The sequence below is a fragment of the Salvelinus namaycush genome, chromosome 9 (genome assembly GCF_016432855.1).
Source record: "Salvelinus namaycush isolate Seneca chromosome 9, SaNama_1.0, whole genome shotgun sequence".
NCBI classification, from domain to species: Eukaryota; Metazoa; Chordata; class Actinopteri; order Salmoniformes; family Salmonidae; genus Salvelinus; species Salvelinus namaycush.
Genome location: NC_052315.1, coordinates 563,425 through 576,997, shown reverse-complemented (window position 1 = coordinate 576,997; position 13,573 = coordinate 563,425). Strand labels below are relative to the sequence as shown.

The window sequence follows — 13,573 nt, the reverse complement described above, 5'->3', positions numbered from 1 at the left end:
GACTGTTCCTTGATTAGAGTCCTCCTTTCTGTCCAGTTACATTACAGCTCGGACTGTTCCTTCATTAAAGTCCTCTTCTCCGTCCTGTTACATTACAGCTTGGACTGTTCCTTCATTAGAGTCCTCCTGTCCGTACTGGTACAGTACAGCTTGGACTGTTCCTTCATTAGAGTCCTCCTGTCCGTACTGTTACAGTACAATACAGCTTGGACTGTTCCTTCATTAGAGTCCTCCTGTCCGTCCTGTTACAGTACAGCTTGGACTGTTCCTTCATTAGAGTCCTCCTGTCCGTCCTGTTACAGTACAGTACAGCTTGGACTGTTCCTTCATTAGAGTCCTCCTTTCCATCCAGTTACAGTACAGTACAGCTGGGACTGTTCCTTCATTAGAGTCCTCCTGTCCGTCTTGTTACAGTACAGCTTGGACTGTTCCTTCATTAGAGTCCTCCTTTCTGTCCAGTTACAGTACAGCTTGGACTGTCCCTTCATTAGAGTCCTTCCAGCTGTATTGTGTTCTCTCCATCAATAGGATGCGCCCAGAGATGGTGGTGATGAACCAATCAGAGCCGACCAAAGAAAAGGAGAAGCAGGGCTTCTTCAGAGCAATAAAGAAGAAGAAGAAGAAGTCCCAAACGGTGGGTGTTGTTCTCTTCTGTAATGTTATGGTCTGCCATACCCTCTGGAGTTAACAGTCTAGTGTGTTGTCAATGTACTACTTAATATGTCATACATATGTACAGTACCAGTCAAAAGTTTGGACACACCTACTCATTCCAGGGTTTCTTTATTTTTACTATTTTCTATATCGTAAAATAATAGTGAAGACATCAAAACTATGAAATCACACATATGGAATCATGTCGTAACCAAAAAAGTGTTAAATAAATAAATATATTTGAGATTCTTCAATGTTGCCACCCTTTGCCTTGATGACATCTTTTCACACACTTGGCATTCTCTCAACCAGCTTCATGAGGTAGTCACCTGGAATGCATTTCAATTAACAGGTGTGGCCTGGAATTTCTTTACTTCTTAATGCGTTGGAGCCAATCAGTTGTGTTGTGACAAGGTAGGGGTGGTATACAGAAGATAGCCCTATTTGGTAAAAGACCAAGTCCATATTATGGCAAGAACAGCTCAAATAAGCAAAGAGAAACGACAGTCCATCATTACTTTAAGACATAAAGGTCAGTCAATCTGGAAAATGTCAAGATCTTTGAAAGTTTCTGCAGCGATATGCCATCCCATCTGGTTTGGGCTTAGTGGGACTATCATTTGTTTTTCAACAGGACAATGACCCAACACACCGCCAGGCTGTGTAAGGGCTATTTGACCAAAAAGGAGAGTGATGGAGTGCTGCATCAGATGACCTGGCCTCCATAATCACTCAACCTCAACCCAATTGAGATGGTTTGGGATGAGTTGGACCACAGAGTAAAGGAAAAGAAGCCAACAAGTGCTCAGCATATGTGGGAAGTTCTTCAAGACTGTTGGAAAAGCATTCCAGGTGAAGAGAATGCCAAGAGTTTGCAAAGCTGTCATCAACGCAAAGGTTGGCTACTTTGAAAAATCTAAAATGTATTTTGATTTATTTAACACTTTTTTGGTTACTACATGATTCCATATGTGTTATTTCATAGTTTTGATGTCTTCACTATTATTTTACAATGAAGAAAATAGTAAAAATAAAGAAAAACCCTTGAACGAGTAGGTGTGTCCAAACTTTTGACTGGTACTGTATGTGTCTTTACGTATGTGCAGTATCTCTACATAAAGCATAAGTTATACTATATATCTCAGTGTTTCCTTCTTTGGCCTCTGCTTCCTTCCATATCTTGTATGTTACCATGACAAAGACACCTCATACAGTATATGTTGTTGTTGCCCATCTTTCCCTGCAGTGGTTCTTATATTGCAGATGGCGCTCCCAGACAGAAGGACTCCCCTCATGAAGAAATGTATTTCCCCCCTCTGTAACTCAAATAATAACATAAAGCACAGCTCCTCAGTGATGGTGCTACCTGTTGTCTCTTCTCCCATGGTGTATCTCCTCTCTACAGTACTAGTCTAATGGAACCACTGTCCTCACCGCATGCTGCCATTAACATCATGAATCAACTCTAATTCATCTCCTCTGGTCTCTAATCATTATGATCCTTATGAAACTAGAACCAACCAGATCCATCAAACGCTCAACCAGGACGTCATCAGGAGGTTAGTATGTAGACCTAGTGTACTCTTATAGTGCACTTTAATCACATAGCTAGACACATGCTACTTTGGTCATGATGTCATCATGGAGCCCTATTTGGAGCGTTCAAACAAAATGGAACCAACACAATTCACTGTAAAGGTGATTTATAATATGGTGTTACGGTCACATGGATTGAATCCTCTATCAAAATGTTTCTATCCAGACCAGGACAATCTGACCAGACAGGGCCCTTCAGAAAAGGTTATTTCAGTCACTTCATGGATCTGTTGTTGGGTAGTTTACCTTTCCTGTCCTCATTCTGTGGGTCTACGGGATTCTGATTCGGTTGTCACCTGTGACTCCAGCTGTACAGGCAGGCAGCTGACAGCATGCGGAGATGTCGGGGTGAGGGAGGGAAGGGTGAGGGGGCGGCGGGATAGTCTTGCATGGTTAAGAACTGGAAATCTTGAAGGTGCACATTATCTTCCCTGCTGTACCCCAGAATACCCCCCCTGCTGTACCCCATATTATCCTCCTTGCTGTACCCCAGAATATCCCCTCTGGTCTACCCCAGAATATCCCCTCTGGTCTACCCCAGAATATCCCCTCTGGTCTACCCCAGAATACCCCCCCTGCTGTACCCCAGAATATCCCCTCTGGTCTACCCCAGAATATCCCCCCCTGCTGTACCCCAGAATATCCTCCAGTTCTACAGACAGAGAGAACAGAGGCCAGCAACGCTTTTTAGGGCCTATTACAGTCCAACCCACACCTTGTAGCATAATGGTAACTATTTAGGGCCTATTACAGTCCAACCCACACCTTGTAGCATAATGGTAACTATTTAGGGGCTATTACAGTCCAACCCACACCTTGTAGCATAATGGTAACTATTTAGGGCCTATTACAGTCCAACCCACACCTTGTAGCATAATGGTAACTATTTAGGGCCTATTACAGTCCAACCCACACCTTGTAGCATAATGGTAACTATTTAGGGCCTATTACAGTCCAACCCACACCTTGTAGCATAATGGTAACTATTTAGGGCCTATTACAGTCCAACCCACACCTTGTAGCATAATGGTAACTATGTAGGGCCTATTACAGTCCAACCCACACCTTGTAGCATAATGGTAACTATTTAGGGGCTATTACAGTCCAACCCACACCTTGTAGCATAATGGTAACTATTTAGTGCCTATTACAGTCCAACCCACACCTTGTAGCATAATGGTAACTATTTAGGGCCTATTACAGTCCAACCCACACCTTGTAGCATAATGGTAACTATTTAGGGCCTATTACAGTCCAACCCACACCTTGTAGCATAATGGTAACTATTTAGGGCCTATTACAGTCCAACCCACACCTTGTAGCATAATGGTAACTATTTAGGGCCTATTACAGTCCAACCCACACCTTGTAGCATAATGGTAACTATTTAGGGCCTATTACAGTCCAACCCACACCTTGTAGCATAATGGTAACTATTTAGTGCCTATTACAGTCCAACCCACACCTTGTAGCATAATGGTAACTATTTAGGGCCTATTACAGTCCAACCCACACCTTGTAGCATAATGGTAACTATTTAGGGCCTATTACAGTCCAACCCACACCTTGTAGCATAATGGTAACTATTTAGGGCCTATTACAGTCCAACCCACACCTTGTAGCATAATGGTAACTATTTAGGGCCTATTACAGTCCAACCCACACCTTGTAGCATAATGGTAACTATTTAGTGCCTATTACAGTCCAACCCACACCTTGTAGCATAATGGTAACTATTTAGGGACTATTACAGTCCAACCCACACCTTGTAGCATAATGGTAACTATTTAGGGACTATTACAGTCCAACCCACACCTTGTAGCATAATGGTAACTATTTAAAATGAATCACCAGGAGCAGACACAATGGATCCATCCCATTATCACAGGAGACACAATAACATACACAGGAATGGAAGACAGAGGTCTATTCCTGCAGACAGAGCCCAGGTAGCTGTGGGGCCGGCAGGAGTCAGACAGGCCTTTATGGAAGGTTGAATATTGTCTGCATGATACAATAGATTTGATGAATATGTCAAACTCATAATTTCTTCTCAGTAAAGGTGACAATGCTCCTCTGATACCATGATGCCCACTAGATCCCTCCTTTCTTTCTTGTCAATATGATATGGATGACCAGTAGGAGCTAGACAGACAGACAGACAGACAGACAGACAGACAGACAGACAGACAGACAGACAGACAGACAGACAGACAGACAGACAGACAGGGGGAGACAGTAGCTGTCTCCCCCTCTCCTCTGTTCTGGGTTTGCAGGGGGAATGTTCTGGGGTGGCAGGGGGGATGTTCTGGGGTGGCAGGGGGGATGTTCTGGGGTGGCAGGGGGGATGTTCTGGGGTGGCAGGGGGGATGTTCTGGGGTGGCAGGGGGGATGTTCTGGGGTGGCAGGGGGGATGTTCTGGGGTGGCAGGGGGGATGTTCTGGGTTTGCAGGGGGAATGTTCTGGGGTGGCAGGGGGGATGTTCTGGGTTTGCGTTGGGAATGTTCTGGGGTTCCAGGGGAAGGTTCTGGGTTTCTGGGCTGAGTGGTGAAGTCTAACGTCTGACCTCTGTATGGGGATAGGTCCCAGGTGACGGGGCGGATCACATGGCCGCCCAGAAGTCCACCCGGTCATCGGGTCATCAGAGCAGCCGCCACCGGAACCAGGAGCGGGACCAATCACGGGAGAGAGACAGAGACCAATCACGGGAAAGAAACTGGCCGTCAGAAAAAATGTCTGATGCACACTGTCAGGTAAAGCCAAATATGGTGGATAAATTAAGATGGTTCACTCAAGCCGTCAGTTATGGTTTACTTAACTGGGTGGATCTCCCATAGACACCAATGCGATAGCAGCTGGGTTTGGTCTGCTTAGTTCATTGACTGTAAATGAACCAGAAACAAACAGCGAGTGGGATGTCTCTTCTTCCGTCTCTGGAAAACCCTGACCTCTAAACCCGCAACCCACCCTATCTCCTATCCTGAGCATTGTCAACTGCCTCATGGATCTTTTTCTAGATCGTTAATGTTAAAATAAATCTGAATGCTAGGAGTCTGGCATGGAGAATATTGGAGGATTTACAGCCTTAAAGGGCAGTGGGTGGGTGTTGGTTTTCTGGTTAGGGTTTGGTGGGTGTTGGGTTTCTGGTTAGGGTTAGGTGTGTATTTGGGTGTTGGTTTTCTAGTTAGGATTAGGTGTGTAGGTGGGTGTTGGTTTTCTGGTTAGGGTTAGGTGTGTAGGTGGGTGTTGGTTTTCTGGTTATGGTTAGGTGTGTAGGTGGGTGTTGGTTTTCTAGTTAGGGTTAGGTGTGTAGGTGGGTGTTGGTTTTCTGGTTAGGGTTAGGTGGGTGTTGGTTTTCTGGTTAGGGTTAGGTGGGTGTTGGTTTTCTGGTTAGGGTTAGGTGGGTGTTGGTTTTCTGGGTAGGGTTATGTGGGTGTTGGTTTTCTGGTTAGGGTTAGGTGTGTAGGTGGGTGTTGGTTTTCTGGTTAGGTGTGTAGGTGGGTGTTGGTTTTCTGGGTAGGGTTAGGTGTTTAGGTGGGTGTTGCTTTTCTGGTTAGGGTTAGGTGTTTAGGTGGGTGTTGGTTTTCTGGTTAGGGTTAGGTGTGTAGGTGGGTGTTGGTTTTCTGGTTAGGGTTAGGTGTGTAGGTGGGTGTTGGTTTTCTAGTTAGGGCTAGGTGGGTGTTGGTTTTCTGGTTAGGGTTAGGTGTTTAGGTGGGTGTTGGTTTTCTGGGTAGGGTTAGGTGGGTGTTGGGTTTCTAGTTAGGGTTATGTGGGCGTTGGTTTTCTGGTTAGGGTTAGGTGTGTAGGTGGGTGTTGGTTTTCTAGTTAGGGTTAGGTGTGTAGGTGGGTGTTGGTTTTCTAGTTAGGGTTAGGTGTGTAGGTGGGTGTTGGTTTTCTAGTTAGGGTTAGGTGTGTAGGTGGGTGTTGGTTTTCTGGTTAGGGTTAGGTGGGTGTTTGGTTTTCTGGTTAGGGTTAGTTGTGTAGGTGGGTGTTGGTTTTATGGTTAGGGTTATGTGGGTAGTTTGGAGTTGGTTTTCTGGTTAGTGTTTGGTGTTTAGGTGTGTGTTGGTTTTCTGGTTAGGGTTAGGTGGGTGTTGGTTTTCTGGTTAGGGTTAGGTGGGTGTTTGGTAATCTGGTTAGGGCTAGGTGGGTGTTGGTTTTCTGGTTAGGTGTGTAGGTGGGTGTTGGTTTTCTAGTTAGGGTTAGGTGTGTAGGTGGGTGTTTGTTTTCTGGTTAGGGTTAGGTGGGTGTTTGTTTTCTGGTTAGGGTTAGGTGGGTGTTGGTTTTCTGGTTAGGGTTAGGTGGGTGTTGGTTTTCTGGTTAGGGTTAGGTGGGTGTTGGTTTTCTGGTTAGGGTTAGGTGGGTGTTGGTTTTCTGGTTAGGGTTAGGTGGGTGTTGGTTTTCTGGTTAGGGTTAGGTGGGTGTTGGTTTTCTGGGTAGGGTTAGGTGTGTAGGTGGGTGTTGGTTTTTTGGTTAGGGTTATGTGGGTGTTGGTTTTTTGGTTAGGGTTATGTGGGTGTTGGTTTTTTGGTTAGGGTTATGTGGCTGTTGGTTTTTTGGTTAGGGTTATGTGGCTGTTGGTTTTCTGGTTAGGGTTATGTGGGTGTTGGTTTTCTGGTTAGGGTTGGTGTTTAGGTGGGTGTTGGTTTTCTGGTTAGGGTTATGTGGGTGTTGGTTTTCTGGTTAGGGTTAGGTGTGTAGGTGGGTGTTGGTTTTCTGGTTAGGGTTAGGTGTGTAGGTGGGTGTTGGTTTTCTGGGTAGGGTTAGGTGTTTAGGTGGGTGTTGGTTTTCTGGTTAGGGTTAGGTGTTTAGGTGGGTGTTGGTTTTCTGGTTAGGGTTAGGTGTGTAGGTGGGTGTTGGTTTTCTGGTTATGGTTAGGTGTGTAGGTGGGTGTTGGTTTTCTGGTTAGGGTTAGGTGGGTGTTGGTTTTCTGGTTAGGGTTAGGTGGGTGTTGGTTTTCTGGTTAGGGTTAGGTGGGTGTTGGTTTTCTGGTTAGGGTTAGGTGGGTGTTGGTTTTCTGGGTAGGGTTATGTGGGTGTTGGTTTTCTGGTTAGGGTTAGGTGTGTAGGTGGGTGTTGGTTTTCTGGTTAGGTGTGTAGGTGGGTGTTGGTTTTCTGGGTAGGGTTAGGTGTTTAGGTGGGTGTTGCTTTTCTGGTTAGGGTTAGGTGTTTAGGTGGGTGTTGGTTTTCTGGTTAGGGTTAGGTGTGTAGGTGGGTGTTGGTTTTCTGGTTAGGGTTAGGTGTTTAGGTGGGTGTTGGTTTTCTGGGTAGGGTTAGGTGGGTGTTGGGTTTCTAGTTAGGGTTATGTGGGCGTTGGTTTTCTGGTTAGGGTTAGGTGTGTAGGTGGGTGTTGGTTTTCTGGTTAGGGTTATGTGGGTAGTTTGGTGTTGGTTTTCTGGTTAGGGTTATGTGGGTAGTTTGGTGTTGGTTTTCTGGTTAGTGTTTGGTGTTTAGGTGGGTGTTGGTTTTCTGGTTAGGGTTAGGTGGGTGTAGGTGGGTGTTTGGTTATCTGGTTAGGGCTAGGTGGGTGTTGGTTTTCTGGTTAGGGTTAGGTGTGTAGGTGGGTGTTGGTTTTCTGGTTAGGGCTAGGTGGGTGTTGGTTTTCTGGTTAGAGTTAGGTGTGTAGGTGGGTGTTGGTTTTCTGGTTAGGTGTGTAGATGGGTGTTGGTTTTCTGGATAGGGTTTGGTAGGTGTTGGTTTTCTGGTTAGGGTTATGTGTGTTGGTTTTCTGGGTAGGGTTAGGTGTTTAGGTGGGTGTTGTTTTTCTGGTTAGGGTTAGGTGTTTAGGTGGGTGTTGGTTTTCTAGTTAGGATTAGGTGGGTGTTGGTTTTCTGGTTAGGGTTAGGTGGGTATTGGTTTTCTAGTTAGGGTTATGTGTGTTGGTGGGTGTAGGTTTTCTAGTTAGGATTAGGTGTGTAGGTGGGTGTTGGTTTTCTGGTTAGGTGGGTGTTTGTTTTCTGGTTAGGTGTGTAGGTGGGTGTTTGTTTTCTGGTTAGGGTTAGGTGGGTGTTGGTTTTCTGGTTAGGGTCATGTGATGGACATACACAAAATATTACACAAAGGTGAAATGAAAAAAAGTACTTGTTACAAAAATGCACAAAAATTCTAAACGGAAAAGTGGTGCGTGCATATGTTTTCACCCCCTTTGCTATGAACCCCTAAATACGATCTGGTGCAACTAATTACCTTCAGAAGTCACATAATTAGTTAAGTAAAGTCCAACTGTGTGCAATTTGTCACATGATCTCAGTTTTTATACACCTGTTCACATGATATCAGTTTTTATACACCTGTCCTGAAAGGCCCCAGAGTTTGCAACACCGCTAAGCAAGGGGCACCACCAAGCAAGCGGCACCAGAAAGACCAAGGCGCTCTCCAAACAGGTCAGGGACAAAGTTGTGGAGAAGGACATTTCATGCTGTGGGGATGTTTTTCATCGGCAGGGACTGGGAAACTGGTCAGAATTAAAGGAATGATGGATGGCGCTAAATACAAGGACATTTTGAGGGACATTTCAGTCTTCCAGAGATTTGAGACTGGGACGGAGGTTCACCTTCTAGCAGGACAATGACCCTAAGCATACTGCTAAAGCAACACTCGAGTGGTTTAAGGGGAAACATTTAAATGTCTTGGATTGGCCTAGTCAAGCCCAGACCTTAATCCAATTGAGAATCTGTGGTATGACTTAAAGATTACTGTACACCAGCGGAACCCATCCAACTTAAAGGAGCTGGAGCAATTTTGCCTTGAAGAATGGGCAAAAATCCCAGTGGCTAGATATGCCAAGTTTATGGAGACATACTCCAAGGGACTTGCAGCTGTAATTGCTGTAAAAGGTGGCTTTACAAAGTATTGACTTTGGAGGGTGAATAGTTATGAGCGCTCAAGTTTTCAGTTTGTCATTTCTTGTTTGTTTCACAATAAAACATATTTTGCATCTTCAAAGTGGTAGACATGTTGTGTAAATCAAATGATACAAACCCCCCAAAAATATATTTTAATTCCAGGTTGTAAGGCATCAAAATAGGAGAAATGCAAGGGGGGTGAATACTTTCCCAAGCCACTGTAGTTGGGTGTTGGGTTTCTGGTTAGGTGGATATTTGGTTTCTGGTTAGGTGTTTAGGTGAGTGTTGGTTTCCAGGTTAAGTGTGTGGGTGGGTGTTGGTTTTCTAGTTAAGGCTAGGTGTGTAGGTGAGTGTTGGTTTTCTGGTTTGGGTTAGGTGTGTAGGTGGGTGTTGGTTTTCTAGTTAGGGTTAGGTGGGTGTTGGTTTTCTGGTTAATGCTAGGTGTGTAGGTGGGTGTTGGTTTTCTGGTTAGGGTTAGGTGTGTAGATGGGTGTTGGTTTTCTAGTTAGGGTTAGGTGGGTGTTGGTTTTCTGGTTAATGCTAGGTGTGTAGGTGGGTGTTGGTTTTCTGGTTAGGGTTAGGTGTGTAGATGGGTGTTGGTTTTCTAGTTAGGGTTAGGTGGGTGTTGGTTTTCTGGTTAATGCTAGGTGTGTAGGTGGGTGTTGGTTTTCTGGTTAGGGTTAGGTGTGTAGATGGGTGTTGGTTTTCTAGTTAGGGTTAGGTGGGTGTTGGTTTTCTGGTTAATGCTAGGTGTGTAGGTGGGTGTTGGTTTTCTGGTTAGGTGTGTAGGTGGGTGTTGGTTTTCTGGGTAGGGTTAAGTGTGTAGGTGGGTGTTGGTTTTCTAGTTAGGGTTAGGTGGGTGTTGGTTTTCTGGTTAGGTGTGTAGGTGGGTGTTGGTTTTCTGGTTAGGTGTGTAGGTGGGTGTTGGTTTTCTGGTTAGGGTTAGGTGTGTAGGTGGGTGTTGGTTTTCTGGGTAGGGTTAGGTGTGTAGGTGGGTGTTTCTGGAAACAGCCATCTACAGTTGAAGTCGGAAGTTTATATACACTCAGGTTGGAGTCATTAAAACTTGTTTTTCAACCACTCCACAATGTCTTGTTCACGAACTATAGTTTTGGCAAGTCGGTTCGGACATCTACTTTGTGCTTGACACAAGAAATGTTTCCAACAATTGTTTACAGACAGATTATTTCACTGTATCACAATTCCAGTGGGTCAGAAGTTTACATACACTAAGTTGACTGTGCCTATAAAGAGCTTGGAAAATTCCAGAAAATTATGTCATGGCTTTAGAAGCTTCTGATAGGCTAATTGACATAATTTGAGTCAATTGGAGGTGTACATGTGGATGTATTTCAAGGCCTACCTTCAAACGCAGTGCCTCTTTGCTTGACATCATGGGAAATCAAAAGAAGTCAGCCAAGACCTCAGAAAAAAAAATTGTAGACCTTCACAAGTCTGGTTCATCCTTGGGAGCAATTTCCAAATGCCTGAAGGTACCACGTTTATCTGTACAAACAATAGTACGCAAGTATAAACACCATGGGACCACGCAGCCGTCATACCGCTCAGGAAGGAGATGCATTCTGTCTCCTAGAGATTAATGTACTTTGGTGCGAAAAGTGCAAATCAATCCCAGAACAGCAGCAAAGTTCCTTTTGAAGATGCTGGAGGAAACAGGTACCAAAGTATCTATATCCACAGTAAAACGAGTCCTATATCGAAGGAACCTGAAAGGCCTCTCAGCAAGGAAGAAGCCACTGCTCCAAAACCGCCATTAAAAAAAGCCAGACCATGGTTTGCAACTGCACATGGGGACAAAGATCGTACTTTTTGGAGAAATGTCCTCTGGTCTGATGAAACAAAAATAGAACTGTTTGGCAATAATGACCATTGTTATGTTTGGAGGAAAAAGGGGGAAGCTTGCAAGCCGAAGAATACCATCCTGTCACGTTCGTCGTAGGAAGGAGACCAAAGCGCAGCGTGATGTGAATACATCTTCTTTAATGATAACGAAGAACAATAAACAAACTAATACAAAATAACAAATCGAACGTGAAGCTAAATATAACGAGTGCCGACATGCAACATCACATAGACAATAACCCACAAACCAAACTAGAAAATGGCAACCTAAATAGGATCCCCAATCAGAGACAACGATAAACAGCTGCCTCTGATTGGGAACCAATCTAGGCCACCATAGACCTACATATGCCTAGACTAGACACACACACCTAGACATACCAAAACCCCTAGACAAGACAAAAACACACATACCACCCTCGTCACACCCTGACCTAACTAAAATAATAAAGAAAACAAAGATAACTAAGGTCAGGGCGTGACACATCCCAACCGTGAAGCACGGGGGTGGCAGCATCATGTTGTGGGGGTGCTTTGCTGCAGGAGGGACTGGTGCACTTCACAAAATAGATGACATCATGAGACAGGAAAATTATGTGGATATATTGAAGACATTAGTCAGGAAGTTAAAGCTTGGTCACAAATAGGTATTCCAAATGGACAACGACCCCAAGCATACTTCCAAAGTTGTGGCAAAATGGCTTAAGGACAACAAAGTCAAGGTATTGGAGTGGCCATCACAAAGCCCTGACCTCAATCCCATAGAAAATGTGTGGGCCGAACTGAAAAAGCGTGTGCGAGCAAGGAGGCCTGAAAATCTGACTCGGTTACACCAGCTCTGTCAGGCAGAATGGGCCAAAATTCACCCAATTTATTGTGGGAAGCTTGTGGAAGGCTACCTGAAACGTTTGACCCAAGTTAAACAATTTAAAGGCAATGTTACTAAATATTAATTGAGTCTATGTAAGCTTCTGACCCACTGGGAATATGATGAAAGAAATGAAAGCTGAAATAAATCATTCTCTCTAATATTATTCTGACATTTCACATTCTTAAAATAAAGTGGTGATCCTAACTGACCTAAGACAGGGAATTTTTACTTGGATTAAATGTCAGGAATTGTGAAAAACGGATTTAAATGTATTTGGCTAAGGTGTATGTAAACTTCCGACTTCAACTGTATTTAGTCAGAACGGTTATTTCAAGAGCTCCAGCTAACCCTAGCATTTCACAACTATACTCAGGCAACATCTGTTGCTAAAACATAACAGACAAATAACTACACTGTATCATATATTGTACAGATATGTTTGTTATATTGCGTATTCTTATCCCTCAGAGCCAGCCTCTCAAGTCTCTACGGAAGCTCCTTCACCTCTCCTCCTCCTCCTCCACCTCCAATCAAACGCCCCCATCTGATATGCGCTTCCAGCCCCAGCCCAACTCCACCTCGGCTAAAGCGGGTTTCAGTGAGGGTCCCAGTCGGAGCCACGCAGGCTCCAGCATCCCCCTGCTGAAGAGCAGGCAGGCCGCCTACCCCCTCCCTGGTCAGATGGAGTCCAGCTGGCACACCTCGGCCCTGGGCAGAGCTGAGGGAAACCCTTACCCCGAGCAACATGGAGGGAGGGAAGGCAAGGGGGGCCAGAACGGACATGGGTTCGGACGGCCCTCACGCTCACGCATTCCAAATCTCAATGACCTGAAAGAGACTGCTCTGTAGAGAGCTACTTTAACCTTGACACCTGACCCCAGACCTCTCTCTGCTGCCCAGACCAGTCGGCTTCATTGTTTCTTTTTTAAAGCTTCCATATTTGATAGAATTTGTAATATTACCTATGTCATTCTGATTATTATAATATTTGTCAGTTAATAATTGCAAATCAATCATATATGTAAATGCTATTTAAGATTTAAAGTGTACTTGTTAGAGTCTGCTTGCACACAATTGAAATATGACATTTTATTTCACAGTATTTGCATTATATTTCCTTAAGAATATATGAAGTTTAAATTAAGAGTTTTTTGATTGTTACAATGTAGACCATTCCTTCCCATCAGTCAGTCTGTGCTGTGTATTCAGTCTGTCTCTTGATGTCCCCTGCCAGACTGGTGGAAGACGCTCTATAGGGGGTTAAAGCTTTAGTATTTAGGACAATGTTACGGCAATGCGTTGTCCATCTCCAAACAGATCAGATTTTATATACATTGCTGTAGTCAGTGAACCAATGTTCTGTGTTGACAATCAAGAGAATCTTGTGTTTGATGTCATTTGATAGGAGAGGGCTAGTCTCAGGAGAAATCCCAAGTTTTTGATACAATACTTTGTAAGTTAAAGTAAATGGCTTCATTCCAACATGGTACAGAGTCCCTTACACTACAGCCCCCCCCCCCCCCCCCCCCGGTGACCTGTGGTACCATTTCACCTGTAATACTTCACCTTAATAGCTATGTTTTCATAAACTATTTTTTTTGCTGAGATTTAGAACATTTGCATAGAAAATAGATACGACAATTGCCTGCTATGGTACGTTTCCATTTAATTATCCTGTGTCGACACATAGAAAATAGATGTGACAGTTGCCTGCTATGGTGAGTTTCCATCTTGTGTCGATAAAA

The 13,573-nt window shown here is 44.3% G+C and overlaps 1 protein-coding gene across 1 annotated transcript in view; it reads left to right on the top strand.

Moving 5' to 3' along the window:
• The window catches only part of LOC120053574 (cyclin-dependent kinase-like 5), an 85,851-nt gene extending 72,500 nt beyond the window's left edge, over window positions 1–13,351 (top strand). Inside the window, exons 7-10 of the mRNA XM_039000704.1 lie at window positions 529–634; window positions 2,169–2,213; window positions 4,833–5,003; window positions 12,297–13,351. Of these exons, the coding sequence (XP_038856632.1) occupies window positions 529–634; window positions 2,169–2,213; window positions 4,833–5,003; window positions 12,297–12,677 (703 nt within the window). The 3' untranslated portion in view covers window positions 12,678–13,351. The remainder of the gene's footprint in view (window positions 1–528; window positions 635–2,168; window positions 2,214–4,832; window positions 5,004–12,296) is intronic.
• Window positions 13,352–13,573: the final 222 nt, after the last annotated feature.